Source organism: Hibiscus syriacus, unplaced genomic scaffold (genome assembly GCF_006381635.1).
Source record: "Hibiscus syriacus cultivar Baekdansim isolate YM2019G1 unplaced genomic scaffold, ASM638163v2 tig00110482_pilon, whole genome shotgun sequence".
NCBI lineage: Eukaryota > Viridiplantae > Streptophyta > Magnoliopsida > Malvales > Malvaceae > Hibiscus > Hibiscus syriacus.
Genome location: NW_024062758.1, coordinates 1,325,602 through 1,338,884, shown reverse-complemented (window position 1 = coordinate 1,338,884; position 13,283 = coordinate 1,325,602). Strand labels below are relative to the sequence as shown.

General features: G+C 30.6%; 1 protein-coding gene and 1 non-coding gene across 2 annotated transcripts; both read right to left on the bottom strand.

Moving 5' to 3' along the window:
* Positions 1 to 2,666: 2,666 nt before the first annotated feature.
* On the bottom strand, positions 2,667 to 3,557 carry LOC120128631. Its single transcript, XM_039146285.1, has one exon. The coding sequence runs from the start codon at positions 3,555 to 3,557 to the stop codon at positions 2,667 to 2,669; it is 891 nt and encodes a 296-aa protein (XP_039002216.1).
* A 3,025-nt stretch (positions 3,558 to 6,582) lies between these two features.
* Positions 6,583 to 6,663, bottom strand: TRNAL-AAG. The gene has a single exon. It is a non-coding gene; the product is annotated as a tRNA-Leu (tRNA).
* Between the last annotated feature and the right edge of the window lie 6,620 nt (positions 6,664 to 13,283).

Here is a 13,283-nt window from a genome sequence, read left to right as displayed (position 1 = left end):
AAGTAAACAAAAAGAGAAGAACGAATTGGATAGTGGTTTGAACTTGACAACTCGAGCTACAAGGAAGGCAACATGTGAGTGCAACTAAGATTTTTATAGTAAATAATACGAGCAAGATTTGCGATTAGTCAATCTCGATCGTTTTTATAGAAAATGGTTTTAAAATAACATTTGAACATAGATTTTATTAATTTTTTTTTATTTCATATCATATGATAGTTTCGAGTATGAACTGCCCAATACAACATTTATTTAAATTTTATTATATTCAAATGCATGGTTATTTTATATGCAAATTAGTATATGATTTCGAACAAAGTTCATTGTATGAAACTTGAGAGTTAGTGGTACAATTGGCATGCTAAGAGGTGTAGTGTTATTGATCGATCACACTAAGGTACATTTATGTACATCATAGTTACCAGATACATTTATGTATTCAGGATTCATAGATACAATGTTGTTGTGTTCTACAATACCTGTACATTCACAGGGCACCTATAGTGCTATCAGAGGCACTAAATGTGCAACATAGTCACATGCAATTATACTGCACATAGCATTGAACACTCAATCATAGACTCGAGTATCATATATTTTCATGATAGTATAGTGGGCAACTATACGAATCGAAATAAAACAGTATTGATTTGATACATGTCTTAAAGTAAAAAACTTTGATAATTGTTTTTATTTTATGCATGATTCATTTTAATAATGTTTTTAATTGCTTATTTTTATATGTTATTTTTTTTAATTATGTTGTCTCACTAAGTGGAAAACTTAGTGTGTGATCGTTTCACACGCAGGTAAAGAAAAGCAGACAAAAGAGTATGGAGCCAGACATTACATCCTATATTTTGGCAGACAAGTTCAGACATCCAGAATCAATATGACATCTTCTCGATGTTTTTGTTATTATAATTGACATGTATATATTTATTTCTTTTGATGCTTTGATTCGAATATGTGTGAATTACTTCTGATTAAATTATATATGATCAATATTTTATTTCCGTATAGATAGATTTTGTATTATAGTTTTAAAATGCAATTAATTATTCTAATGTCGATTTTAAATAAAACAAAATTTTTACTGGATTTTGAATAGTTTAAGTTTTATATGATGATGTGACATATTTAGCTTGTATACAGGGACATATACGGGATAGGGGTGTTACAAGTTTTTTTTAGTGATTCTTCGTTTTCCCTTTGCTTAAAGTTTGCAAGAATTCTGGGAAGATAAGTATAAGCTTCTAGCTTATTGGTTTGATGACCTTGACAAGTTTAAAGATTTTGAACATAGAAAGAAAGTGTAAGTGTGGGTAAGCTTAGAAGATGTCCCACTACAACTATGGTATACTTAATTTTTTAGGAAACTAGTATGCAGTTAGGGTGATTTTATCCTGCTAGACGAGGAAACGTTAAGCCTAAATTAATTTATCGTGGCCAGAATCCTCGTTGAAGTAAAGTTGGAGTCTTATATCCCTAACAAAATCTCGCTGAATGTTAATGACCTTCAATGTATTATCAGAGTCTGTCAAGAGGAATTTAATGGTGATCAAAGTTTTCTGGACGTGGATTCTCTTATGGAATCTGCGCTTAAGCATGTATCTCTATTATTGGGATATCCCTATCGTATTAACTCTGGTGTTCATATGCTCATGCCTCCTGAGAAGAATGTTGGTGGACAAAGCCTAGTTGAAGTTGCAAACACACCTTTGGAAGCTAGTGAATCAGATTTCTATCATGGTGAAAATCATAGTGTTTTCTCGGGTGGTTCTCCTCCTTCTGGGCCCATGACGTTGAATAAGTTAGCCATCTATCCTCTTGTTGATGTGTGAATGGCTTGTCCCATTGGGCCACAAATCCTCCCAACCTACATCTTATTACTAACCCCCGATCTGCTCCATTATTTGAGCTCCATGATGTTCCAAACTTATCCGATTCGAGCTCCATTGAGAGGTTTACTAGCTTGATTCCTCTGATTGAAGTCCAATCTTCTGAGTTGATAAGTTCTTTTAGCTTCTCTTCTAAACTAGCTGGACCCTAAAGATCCAGAATCCTAAGCATGGTCAGCGTAGTCCGTGTTCTAGGCCTTCTAAAAGGAAAACTTTTAGTAAATATAGAACCACTACGAAGTCGAAGTCCTCTTTTCGTAGGAAGAATAATAATAAGTCTTCAATCGCTCAATGTCCTGCGGATGCTTGTGCGAATTCTGGTCTAGTTCTTACTGATGGTATTGATAAGGCTGATGTTGTGGTCACTACAAAAATTGCATCGCTGCTTGGAGTATATTTTGAGGCCTCTCAGGACCTAATTGTTATTCGTCTGATAGAGCATACAAGCCATGGAATAACATACTCCGAAATGAATATACAAACACAATCATATAAATATATGAAAAAAGTAAAAAAAAATAAATAAATATATTCATCACTTACGATTTGAATAACATAATTTATTGAAACAAGCCATGGAAGAAGTTTCCATTTACAATTTAATATTTCTATTCATTCCCTTCCCTCCATTCCATGTTAAGCATGCAAGTTTCCTATAAACAGAAGATTAACTATATCTTCTCTGAAATTTCAAAATTCTGATAAAAAAAAATCACTTCAGATAATATTAATTAAAAAGACCCAATTGAATAAGTAACAAAGAAGTTAGTGAGGATTCTTACAAGCACATATGAGTAAGGAGAACTCATCATCTCTTTCCTTAACCATGTGTTCTTCAAACCAAAGCCTGCAATCTAATCCACTCCTTGTCCTAAACATGAACACAGCACAGCCTGATGTCTGGTTAAACAGCCAATCATGCAAATCCCACATCATATCTATCAACAATCCATCCAGAAAGATTATGTGATTCCCTCTGAAATTCCACCTCAATCTCTTCACTTGAACCATCTTCTTCTCATCAATGGCCACCGTCAATTCAGGGTTCCTCATCCCTTTTTGTTTCCCGGTTTCTTCTTCGTTGCATTTGATTAGTATGTCATGAGCCAATCCTTTATCACTGAACTGTGCCTTGGTCGAGTAGAGGCTGCTGGTGCCTACATAAACTTCACTCCTCGAAACCAATGAAAATTTTGGTTTTGTTGGATTTTGTTGTTCATTCATATGATCCATATCTCCTAGAGATAAACAGAGTTGAGAGTCTACTAAAACGATGACAGAAAACACGGAACTCGGTTCGGGTCCATCCATGTACCGAGCATCGGAAACATCCCAAATGACTTCAATCTTCGAACCGCGGGCTCTGAACGTTTTGCTGCCTTTTCTTTTCGTGAGACAGTGCGTGTTGGGGTTGAGTTTCAATGCTGTATCGCTGACGTTAATAGTTAGGCCATGGCCGAGGCGATTGTTGCACCATGCGAGGGTGATGAGGAGGTTTCTTTGGGAGGGGATTGTAGCTTTGTATATACATTTCACGGTGTTTGGAGACGAAGGGACAAGGTTTGGGGAGATATGTGGTTGGTTTGAAGGGCCTGAACAGTAAGAATCCGACACTTTGATGGCGTGTTCATTGTAACAAGATGCTATGCTCCTCATATTGTAAGAAAATTTTCCCAATGAAAAAAGCAAGATGGAGAACTTGAGCCTTTTTGTTTTTTTTGCCCACTTCTATCGGAATATATGCTGGTTGGGGCAAAAGAAAGAAGGCTTTTAACTCTTCCTTACCTCTACCACAACAAAATTTACTCATTCCACTACTTTAATCTTCCTTGTCAATGCTTTAAAACGTACATCCTTTCATTAAAAGTATCCGATTCAGTTTACTTTGAGAGCTTAATTAAAATATTTTAAAATCTGGGATCACTTTAAAATATTTCCTATAATATGAGAACATATAACGCAATTAATCTAACTAATAAAATATTTTATAATAAATATAATAAGTTAAAGGGTAAACTATCTATTTGGTCAGCCACCTATTATTTAGTTTCTGTTTCAATCACTTAACTATTATTTTTTCTAAAATCATAGACAATATAATGTTTTGATTTTGTTTTGGTCAACTGTAATTAAAAAATTAACGGTACTAACGAAGTGATATTTTTTTTAACATTGACGTGTCAATACTTTATAGTGACACATCAGTATCCCAATAATTTTTTAACAACGAGTGCCCAAATTAGAATCGAAATGTATCGATAGCCATGATTTTAAAAGTAAATAACAATTGAACGGTTAAAATAAAAATTAAGTAATAGGTGAGTGAACAAATAGATAGTTTATCCCAAGTTAAAAGGGTGTTATTTATTATTATTTTTAATGAAAAAGAGACCTCAATTTCTCAACGATTAAAAAAACATCAATCAAGTAAGCATATATTATTTTACTCGATATGATATTGGGATGAATGATGATAATAATAAAATAATGAAACTCAAGCCACAAGGAGGAATTTGATTAACGCATGGGATTGAGGGTCTACTTTGTACTCTATTGGATACCATTAGGACTCAATTTGATGTATTGTTTTTTATTTGGATTTGAAACTTTAATCTGATAACTTAAAATCTAATTTAATTTGACAACATTATAAAATGAAAATTATAAAAAATATATTTTAATTTAATTCTATTCATGAGACTTGCATTGAGAGACGTATCCTCAATAGGTGATGATGATGAATTGATTTAATTGGTCCTACTACTTAAAATCTGCCTTCAGATTCACCAGCTAACAGCTAAAGACTAAAGGCCCCCTACCTATTTACTCCCACGCCCTCAGTTATTACAAAAATAAACCTACACTTTTATGTATTCTTTAAATTGTAATGTAACTCCCCATTCATTGTAACATTAATGCTTAAATGTTAACCGTTTTATCTGTCTCTGGAAATGAAACTGGCGTTATTAATTTATACATGGCGGAGAAATTGAATATAAGGTAGTATATGTTAATAAAACTCTTAATCATTTGACAATAAATACTCGTACATCTTTATAGATGTCGTGCTCGCATTAAATATTTTTTTATTCACCAAAGTTTCTAAAACGGCCAATTGAGAGTTAAGAAAGAAAGGCACCATATTTAAGCGATTAAAGAGCTATGGCAGATGGACATTGGACAAACAAGAAGCAGATGCTTTTTTGTTGGAAAATTGTGATAATAATTGTATGTATCGAGTGTGGATATATAAAATGAGGTGGGAATGTGGAACATAACAGAATATAAGATGGAGTGATGAAAAGTAAATTAGATTGTTCAAAGAGGTTTTTGGATCAGGTGCTTGAATTGAGAGAAAAGAATATGCAGACGCTTAAAGAAATGGATGGAAGAAAGGAATAATCTCTCCTTTGTAGTATACGCGATGAATATGAAATAGGCGGATTCTTATTAAACGGAATCGTTTCTGTTTCAGTTTAAGATGGGTTACAGATTAGACCCATCTTGATTTCATATCAGAAGCAATAGGAAGTAGTTTAGGGATACAAGTATTTGTATATCAGATAAATCCTGATGTTGGGTGGTCCAAAATATTTAGATTCCTGGACCATTGATCGGACAGACATGCTGTCTGTCACTGTCAGTATAACCTGATTTGTAAAAATCTTAAACATCAAGTTTTGGGTTAGTCAGTCACCCTATGGCTTAAGCTTTGATCATAAATTGGTCCCCAGTTTAGCTAGAATCATTGTATGATCGAACATGTTTGCTTTTTTCAGTAAAATCTGCAACTTCAAGCCAGAAAGTCTTGTTACAATGCAGGCCACCATGGATTATAATTGTATTTCCATTACTATTAGTGTTATGATATAATATAACATATGGATTTTTTGGGTAAGTAAAACTCTTCATTCATAAAAAAAAAATCATCTTTATTACAAAATTTCAACTATACATAAATATAAAATTAAAACTCTATACGATCACTTATTCCTCAGTATAATTCAATTATTTGAGTTGCGTAGCATGGCAAAACTTGAACAATGAAGAAAACTGCATTCAGCCAGAAGCATTTGATTTCCCAACTTGTAATGTAATCACCAATGCTATTTTCACTCTTAGGAAATTGTTGATGAAACCATTTTTTGGAATTCCAGAAATTATGATCCTTGAAACATTCGAGAAGATGGTCAATTTCCACAGAAACATCATCTACTCTCGCGTACAGTCAATTTCCATAGAAACATCATCTACTCTCGCGTGCTTTCCCAGTTCATACGATTATCCTCTTGATTATTAGTAAATCTTTTGCATCAATAAATACACTTTACAATCAGTGAATTGCTTTGGATCGACAACCATTTTTGGCAATAATTTTCACACTTGCAAAAGCTTAAAGAAAAGAGGCAACGGTCAAGCTGTGACAAGTTTGATTCAAGGAAACATGGTGGTAAAAACAGATGATGAATCAAAGAATATACAGGTTTTCATCCTTCTACTACACCCGATTTTCAGACTCAATAACTATACTTTAAGTTAGTGTAAAAGATATCCCTTACAATTAATGATATTATTAATATAAAGGGACTTTATTCAAATAAAAAAGAGTGGCCAGATTATGTTAAATCGAAGTAAAAAGCAAAATCTCTAATTTGAGCATAGTAGAATAGAGAAAAAGAGATGTTGAGAGTGGGATTTGAACCCACGCCCTTTCGGACCAGAACCTTAATCTGGCGCCTTAGACCAACTCGGCCATCTCAACTTTTGATCAAGAATTTAAACAAATTTTAATGTTTAAAATGTTATTGAACTTAGTTCAAAGAGATGACCTTAATTATCCAAAATTAAGAAGGGACAACAAAATACCGAGGAATCTCAGTGACAACCTTGAGATACAAAACTATGATGAAAATAATAAAAATATGTTACAACTTCCGTAATTACATGTGGACATTTTACTTCATCAATCAAACAAATCAGGCAAATGTTTGGCTATTTGGAACAGACATGTACATCTACTACTGCAAACAATCAAACGAATGCCGGTAATAATATTATTCCCAAGTCCTTTCAGTTCACCGACGATGCCGAATCATGTAAAGTGCATACCTTAGACTACTCAACTCCGTGAATCCCTCCATCTCGTATAATGTCAAAAAGAATGCGGTATTATGTGCAAGAAGATGACAGTAGGAGTTCCTATTTATTTTAGGTGTAACTTTGCTTTTAGGTATGAGGTTTTATAAATCAATTTTAATATTTTCTCTATAAACTAATTTACAACTTTGTGAATTAATTTCTCTCTGTTTTTTGAACTCAAACCTGGAACCTGAAAAATTTACTCTTTATCACTTTAGCATTACACCTTACTAATAATTTTAAGGGTAAACTACATAAATGGTCACTAATGTTTTAGTAAGCTTTCGTTTTCCCCAATAAAATTTCAAAATAAGAAATTGGTCACTAACGTTATCAACTTATAACAAATTGATCACTTGATCGTTAACAGCCGTTACTTGAATAACGAAATGCTGATGTGGCACGCTTGTTTGACTTTTTTGACATTATTTGGCGATGTAGATCATTTTGACCAACTTTCTTCTTCTTCTTCTTCTTCTTGCCCATGTGGGCAACACTTTTTATGTCAAACCTTCTGAGAAGGGTTCATCATTAGGTGAGGTGAAAGAAATCTCTTACAGATATGTAACACAGCTGAACATAATCCATCTTTATTTTCAAGGAATACAAAATGGTCAACCTACATATGAGGGAAAACAAAAATGAGGAGCTTGACAAGGATAGCATTTTGGATTTACAATAATGTATTCATGGTTTTAAAATAAAAACTCTTGGGAAAAAATATCTCTGACAAATTGCACCAAGTTATTTCTTTATATTATAGGAGTACACAGATTTGAGGAACCCTCATAATTTTTCATGTGGCACTCATTTGCTTGCAAACTGCTTGGGCTCCTTGGTAGTCCTTCCAATCTTCAGTCTCATATATGAAAGTAGTTGGCACTTTCCATTCGAATGCAACACTGTTCACAAATATATTATAAAAATAATACGATTATTCAATACTGTTTTTCCAAGCACCTGAAATCTCCATTATTAGTAGATTGCAACACTGATCTAGACTCTAGCTAATGGCTCACATGATTTTCATATCAGTCAGTTTGAAATGTATCTAGGTTTGACCTAGTGTTCGAGGTAAATGATGTTGAATTAAAATCCATAATTATAGGTACATATTTATAATGTATATTGTTATCATAAAATATGACATAAATTAAGTGACCAATTATGTTATAAAATCATAAGTATTAGAAGTGTCATGAAAATAAAAGTGCAGATACTATTAAAGTTGTATTTATAATCCGATGAGGGACATAGTTAAAAATATAAACAATAATTGATTTTTAAATTAGCTATATAAATGGGTTATGGTCCCCAAGAAATAGACAATCTCATATTTATTCTTATCCCTATTAGAGAGTTTATATTTTAGGGAACTCTATCTTCTTGGAAGATTACAACCAAAGAAAGATTAAAGGATTTCAACCTAGCAATTAATTCATGTACGCTTCTGCATCTAATATTTATTTTATTCTTGATGATTTGACATGATTAGATCTTGGTTAATTTCATATTTATTATGATTTAGTTCTAATAAGTGGTATCAGATTCTGTCATGTTCAATAATTGAGAATCAAAATTTTCTTTTATTCTTTTTTGATTTGATTTGTTTCTAAAGTTTGAAGGATTCGATATTTTAAGGTATATTGCTTTTTAGGGTTTATAAATTTTACGATTAATTTTTTTATTATAATTCTAATAAAATACGGTATTTATAAAATTTTATATTTTGAATTGCCATTATCAATATATTAAAATTTTTGTTTATGCTTGATTGATGAGTGGCAATTTTTTTTAATTCTTTGGTGTTTATGTGCATTAATTTTAATGCATAATTCAATTAGTTTTGAATTCTTTGTATGTTTTCCTTTTGAAAATGATTCAATTTCAGTTTCTTTTAATTTTCGCAATTTAGTATATGTATTTCAATTATTCATACTACAACAGTTACATTTTTAGTCCAATAAATATATTTTGGTTATTTTCATGAATTTCAAAGCCATAAATTATGTTATTATGTTTTGTATTATTATGAATTTAATTTATGATATTTGTTTCGTATGGTTATATTCAGTTTCATCCAATAATATTTTGATGATAGGTAATATATTACATCTTTTTGTTTTCATCATCATTTATTTGGGAATTTAAAATCATCAATTATGTACAATAGAGGAATCAACATTTGGATGCCAAAAGAGGAAAAGTAGACACTCAAAATTAAGGTAAATCATGTTTTGGTTTAGTAAGATAAATTCACGATTAAACAAATTCTTGAGGAATACGCAAATATTAAGTTTTTTTTTTAATTTCTAATAACATCCTTTAGATAACATTATTTACTTCAGAAACCATGACGTGATTAGAAATTTCAATATTGATTTTTGACTATTATGGATTATAGAATATATATCACATTGATATATTTGATTCATTTGATTAAATATTTAATTCATTAATATGTATTTTAATTTTGACTTTTGGTTAAACGTTTTTTCATTTTGTCGTTGGTAATTCATGAAGTTCTTAATTAAATCCTTGTTTAAGGAATTCTTTAAAAACAATCAAAGACTTAAGTTTTCGATTTCTAATAACACTTTTTATGTAACATTCTTATAAGTTATTTCGGATATTATAATGCAGTCAGAATTTTCAGTTTTGACCTTTGATTGTTATAGAAATATTAAATTTGAATACTCATATTTATTTTGAGATGACTTAATTAAAGCAATAAGTCGTTAAAATGGTCTCAGTTTTGGAAAATATTTTATACATGTTATGTACGTGTAACTTAAGATATGTTAGTATTTATCGGCCCAAAGGAAGATTAATAGTTGACATAATTATATGTACAACTTTGATAATACACATACAATAATTATTCGGTTATATGAGTGAGTAATAAATCAACCCAAAGGAAGATTTTTACTTAACATGTTCTTATTATCAGTGTTTGATTATCGCATCAGATATCACTTAAGGTGAATATTTTGTCTAAAGATGAAATATTAATGGAGTATTTGATATCTTGAGATAATGTTTAAGTGTATTCAAATTTATTATTATTTTGTTTATCTTTAATTTAATTAAAAGATAAATTAAGAGAAATTGATTGGTTGACAATGTTTCTATGATTTTATTTATATTGTTAATGCAATATATTTATATATTCAATTCGGGTTTTTTCAGTTTTGATTGTTGGTTAATAGAATTTGAAACAAATTAATTCATATTATGGCTATGTATGATATTTTGATAGATTAGTTGAAACAAAATGTTGTCAAAGTGACCTCTTTTGTATATACTGATTTATTTGAAATATCAAGATGATTATGTGTTTCTTTTGATTCATACGTTTATTAATTGGCCCAAAGGAAAGTTAATATTTGGCTAGATTTCAAGCGACACATGTGGTAATAACATGTGACAATTATAAGGTATTTATTTTATGTGAGCATTACATTAGTCCAAAGATTAGTCTTTTGTTCGAGTTCAACAAAGTGTCATTTACTATTAATATTACTTTCCAAAGACTTGATATTGATGTAGTGTTTGGTATATTGTGGTGAGAATTAACCATAATTTTGAATTTATTTAAGATTTAAGCTTCAGTTTTATTTATATTTTGTTCTATATTCAAATTATTTATTTATTTATTGCTATCACAATATCAGCTCTATGGAAAAATGCACTTAGGAAATTAAAAATGAAGGAATAAAAAATGCACTTACATAAGGTTTTGGTTGTATGAACATAGACTTTGCGTTAAGGAAAGAACAATTTTCACCTCTCATGGGTGATAACATTCTTAATTGGTATAAAGAATTTTGAAAGGTGAAATTTGTTTAAATTGCATAAGTCTGATGGTTATGAAGCAAAATATTTTAAAAGCCTTTAAGGGCACATAATCTGAAAAGATTACTAAGGAAAATGATTTCCTTGACGAAACTGAGAAATATTTTTCAAAAAAACAACAAGGTTTAAATGACATCACTTTTGACTTCTTTGATGTCTATAAAGTATAAGGGTCAAGGAAATGTGAGGGAGTACATTATGGATATGTTTCATATGGCTTCAAGACTTAAGACACTTAAGATCGAATTTTTCTGAAGAATAAATTTGTTCTTGTGATTTTAGTATCACTTCCTATAAAGTTAATCAACTCAAAGGGAGAAATGAACTCTAAATGAGCTCATTTTTCATTGTGTGCAAGAGGAAGAAAGGTTGAAGCATAATAAGTCTAAAAGTACTCACTTGAAAAGTGCATATAAAGATAAGGGCAACAAAATAAAATAAAATCATATTGTAGTTGTTAAGGGTCCAACTTAAAAGAGACAACAATATGTTACAAAGGGTTGTTCTATTTTAATTTAAGTTGGGACATATAAGGAGAAATTAAATTCTAAAATGATAAGCAACTAATTTGTTTATTCTAAGCGGTCCAAGAGTTATAAGTTTTATGATCTCATAATTAAAAAATATTTTTAAGATGAGATCTATAACACTATCTTTCAGGATGTTGAGTTTGGAGGAAGAAATAAGGTTTAAGGAATTAATTCTGAGGAGGAATTGGATTATAACTCAATTCTTATTATCACTTTTGATTATATCCATGTGTTCATACATGTCATTATCAAGAAGTGAGTCTAGAAACTCAATAAGATTATTTTGAACAATTCTCCAATTAAGAAAAGAATTTTTTTTTATAGAAGATCAAACTCAACAATCGCAAAGAACAAGTGTCATTAGGAAGATCCACAAGATGAGAGAAATATTATTTTAGATTATTATGATTCTACAAGAAATAATGATGACAGTAGAATGATAAAAGATGATTTAATCAACTTTCGTCATGTCATAAAAGTTATGACTCTCAAAAGTGGATTAATGGCAAGTAAGAATAGTTTAAGTTTTATACAAGATGATAAAGTTTGAGGACTTATCTTATTACCTGAAGGTGTAAAGTTAATTGGTTATAAATGATTATTTATAATCAAAATGTATGCAAATGGTGATATTCATAAGTATAAGACATGTCTTGTATATAAAAGATATACTCAGAAAGGAGGCATTAATTTTGTAGAGACTTTCTTTTTGGTTTCATTGAAAGACTCTTTCCGGATAATTATGATACTTGTTGCTCATATTTGATTTTGAGTTACATAAGTTGGATTTTAAAATTGTGTTTCTCAATGGTAACATTGATGAAATATTTTATACGATGCAATTAGAAAATTAATAATATGCAAATTAAGGAAATCCATTTATAAGTTCAAGTATTACTCCCATTAGTTGTATAATAAACTTCACCAAGTGATTATCTCATTTGGTTTTGAGATGAATTTGGTTGATAACTATATATATTACAAGTTCAGTGTGAGTAAACCAAATAATACCCCTTTTTGCTAAAGAAACCAAGTTTAGTCTTGAAACTAAGGAAATGTAAAAGGTTCCTTATGTTTCAAAATAAATAAAGAATTTAATGTATACTCAGATTTATAAACATTCAAACATAGCGTATGATTTTGGGATATTAAGCAAATATTTAAACAATTTGGGTATGGATCGTTGGCTAGTAGCCAAACTGATTTATACAATATATTTAAGAACAAAAATGTTACATGCTTACATATCAGAGGTCTAGTAAATAAGAGATCATCAAGTTTATGGACTCTGACTTATCGGAATATGAATGCAAAATTTTGTCACATGAACTACTAATTATGGATTGATAAGAAATACTACTTGAGTTATTTTGTGACAACTAAGTTACAATTTCCCCATATATAACATAAACATCTTAAGTTTAAGCACATAAACATTATTTTTGGATCTACTAATGATAATCTTTGTCAAGAATTTGCTAAGTTAATGCAATGTGAGTTTGAGATGAGCATGATGAGGGAGCTCTCATTTTTCTTGGGACTCCAAATGAAGCAAGGGAAAGATGGCAACTTCATCAATCAAGCAAAGTACATCAAATATATGCTCAAGAAGTTTGGATTGGAGAATGTAGAGTATCGATACTCCCAGTAAGGGTATCGATACTGAAGTATTTTCCAAAACATCGAAGCAAAAATTGGTATCGATACCACATACCAAAAGTGTTGATACTTAAACTAGAGTATCAATACTAGCCCTTTGTTATCAGTCTTCAATAAGTCAATAGTATCAATACCTAGATGTCAGTATCGATACTTAGGGGCTTATTATGTGTACCCACAAATAGTTTTGTATAACAAA